Below are 3,317 nucleotides of genomic sequence, written 5' to 3' on the forward strand. Positions count from 1 at the left end.
CTGTGCTGCTATATATGTTGTAAACTGTAGAAGGCCTTAAATATTCATTTTCCATTAATAAAAACATTTGAAAAATTAATTTAAAAAATCATAAAAATATTATTATAAATTGTTTTGTATAAATAGAAAAATAAATAAATAAATAATTTAAGAATTGTCCACAGTTTACAGGCGACCGTCATTGGGAGGTGGCCATTATTGAAGGTTCGATGCTATTAAATTTTTGACGAAAAAAAAAATAATTATGTGCATGAAATAATTTAATTTTTACATTTAAGATTGTTGCTGTAAAAATTATACAGAGTTACAACACAATTAACGTTTGTAAATAAATTATATAAAGTGTAAAAACTCAAAAATTAATTTTCTATCATCAAAAATGTACGGAAGATCCAGTGTATTTATTAATATAACTAACATCTAAAGATATTTATTTCTGCATTATTATCGTATTTTTAATGTAAAAATTAGATATTTTGCATTGAATTATTTAATTTTCGGATATAAAATTGTCAAAAAAAAAATGTTTATGTAAAAATTACTCTTTTCCTTACGAATAATTTTTTTTTAAATATTTATGTAGAGTGTAGAAAAGTCAAATATTAATTTCACATTATAAAACTATATACGTAATTAATTAATTAAATAAGAATCACATACAAACTATGAATAATAAGATTTAAAAACGTATTTATTTCCATTAGAAAAATTTGATTTTATATAAAAATTCCTCTTAATTAAATACATTACATTTCAAAGTAACAAAAGATTTGCATAGTTTAATTGCATTCTTGGCTATAGTAACAGTATTATCATCTAATGTTAAAGTAAGGAAAGATCTCCATAATTTTAAACCAAACATAGTTAATGATATCACATTTTCATCCAGAATTAATGTTAATAAAATCTTTCCTAACTTAACAAAACATATAATTAAAGTAATAAGATTATCATCTAGTAATAATTTAGTTAAAATTTTACATAATTTTAACCAATTCATGGCAATATAAATAAGATTTTCGTCTAAAAATAATGTTAAAGATTTAAATAATTTTAAACCTTCGCCTATAGTATTAATTGTATTTTCATTTAGTAATAATGTTATTAACAATTTTAATAATCTCAACCAGACAATTATTACGAAAACCATATTCTCATCGAAGAATAATGTTATCATTAATTTCCATATTTTAACAGCAAACATTAATACTATAACTATATTTTCATCCAGTATTAATGATGATAAAATCTTAAATAAATTGAAACTGAAGAGTATAACGCTGACAATATTCTCATCAAAGATTAAATTCAGTAATAATTTCCATAGCTTGATGCTGATCATAGTTATGGAAATTATGTTCTCGTTCAATACTATAGGTGATAGGGCATTGCATAATCTTGTACTAAGCATAACTATGTAAATTACTTGCTCATTGAATGTTAACATGAGTAGAAATTTCCATAAACGAATGCAAAGTATCAATACTGAAAGTATATTTTCGTTTAGCACGTGAATCAGCAAGAATTTCCATAGCTTAATGGCGAATATGATTACGGAAATGGAGGTATCATTTAGGCTGAGATTAACAAATAATTGCGAAATTCTTACGCTGAATTTTAGTAAATAAAGTATATTTTCATCTAGCATTAAGAGTATAAGTAACTTGCATAACTTGACGTTAAACCTGAAGACTGCTACAACATTCTCGTCCATGATAATTAATAAAAAGCATCTTATTAACTTTAAAGCAAACTTTAATACACAAATTATATTATCGTCTAAAATGATAATAAATAATAATTTCCATAAACGTAGAATAAATTTGATAACGTAAATGATACTTTCGTCCCAATTCGAATTTAGTACAAATGTAATGGCATTTAATCCAGCTTTAGTTATGGAAGTAAAGTTATCATCTAAAACAATTTTTATTAAATACTTTGTTAATTTTATACCAAAATTTATTATGGAAATTAAATTATCATCTAAGATTACAGTCAGTGAGAATTTCCATAAGTTAGTACCCAGCATAACAATAACAGTATTGCGGTCTATGTTTATATTAATGGTAAGTTCCATTATCCAGTAAATGTGGATTCAGTCGATGAGAAATTCCATTTTTGTTCGAAATTCCGATCAAATTAATGAACTTTGAACTCTATTCGTATGATCTTCTTAAACGTAATTTACGGTTTTTTATTAAGGCATTTTGTTTCAAATCTCCGTCAACTGTAAAAGTTTAAACAATTGTAAATTTAAACACATTTTCAGGCAAGTAACATCAGTTAAAAGCAATTAATAAACATTTTAACTCGATAATAACTAAAGTAATTTAAAGTATATAATTAGTTAGAATTAACTTGTAATTAAAAAGAATTTAAAATTAGCATTATTACCTAGAAATTCGCTAGGAAGGATTATGAAAATTTTGCATACAGGAAAAGCAAAGATTGCATCACACAAAAGGGGAGAAAGCGTTTGGCTGTCAAACATCTCACAGCGCCTGCTTGTGCGGCACCACCCCTTCTTTCATTGGTCGAAATTCAGACAACTAACAACGTGTATCGCCACACCAAAGTGAGCATCAGGTAGAGTGTGACACACTCGATCTTTTCTCTTGTTTTCTAACTCTACCATTCTAACTAATCATGGAATATGATTCGATTTCGTCAAACGATACCGATATTATGTATATGGAATATAATATAACATCACTCGATGCATTGGGTCCAGAAATGCAAGCATTTCTAATCAGTTTATATTCTTTAACTGCTATAATGGCATTTGCTGGGAATATAACAGTTGTTATAGTACTTTTAACTGGTAAAAGATCATCGAGAGAATTAAGAATCTTCTTGATTAATCTTGCTTTATCCGATATAACTATGGCCATATTTTCTATCCCGTTTACTTACACAGATTTTATGTTTGGTCGTTGGATATTTGATCCGAATTTCTGCCCTTTCGTACAATTTATGCAGCATTGTTCCGTTATAGTCAGTGTGTATACGTTAGCTGTTATCGGTGTCGATAGGTAAGTAATGCTTTCATTCCCTACTAACTTCTCTCTAACTCTATGTAAATATTACTTATTAACTTATAACAATTTAATATGAAAATAACTCAAATAATTTACTTTAATGTATACGTTTTCTAAAAGTTTACACATAAATCGATTATTAGGTACATAATCTATAGACATGTAAATTATATAGAATTTACCCGATAAAATATTCGATTATATAACAATAAATTCTATTTATCCGTAAGCTTTGTGTCAATAAAGTAAATATTTGCAAATTATTTTATATAAACT

The 3,317-nt window shown here is 26.0% G+C and overlaps 2 protein-coding genes across 2 annotated transcripts; one reads left to right on the forward strand and one right to left on the reverse strand.

The window, feature by feature from the left end:
* Positions 1-996: 996 nt before the first annotated feature.
* LOC111629108 lies at positions 997-2,473 on the reverse strand. Its single transcript, XM_023372972.1, has 3 exons — positions 2,398-2,473; positions 1,142-2,230; positions 997-1,023 (listed from the first exon to the last, which is right to left on the reverse strand). Exons 2-3 carry the CDS (start codon positions 2,078-2,080, stop codon positions 997-999), a joined length of 966 nt encoding a protein of 321 aa, XP_023228740.1. The 5' UTR covers positions 2,081-2,230; positions 2,398-2,473.
* A 176-nt stretch (positions 2,474-2,649) lies between these two features.
* On the forward strand, positions 2,650-3,035 carry LOC111629110 (neuropeptide Y receptor type 5-like; the record flags this gene model as incomplete). Its single annotated transcript, XM_023372973.1, has 1 exon — positions 2,650-3,035. A coding segment is annotated over exon 1 (386 nt), but the record flags the coding sequence as incomplete, so codon positions are not given.
* Between the last annotated feature and the right edge of the window lie 282 nt (positions 3,036-3,317).

The sequence above is a fragment of the Centruroides sculpturatus genome, unplaced genomic scaffold, assembly GCF_000671375.1.
Source record: "Centruroides sculpturatus isolate CEXI.00-Female unplaced genomic scaffold, Cexi_2.0 scaffold422, whole genome shotgun sequence".
NCBI classification, from domain to species: Eukaryota; Metazoa; Arthropoda; class Arachnida; order Scorpiones; family Buthidae; genus Centruroides; species Centruroides sculpturatus.

Bases quoted from the DNA above. Each gene is read 5' to 3' on its own strand.
- LOC111629108 (XM_023372972.1), bottom strand. From the start codon at position 2,080: ATGGAACTTACCATTAATATAAACATAGACCGCAATACTGTTATTGTT. The intron at 1,024-1,141 runs GTAATAATTGTC...CATTATTTTTAG, and splicing joins TCGATGAGAATATGGTTTTC to ACGAAAATCTTATTTATATT.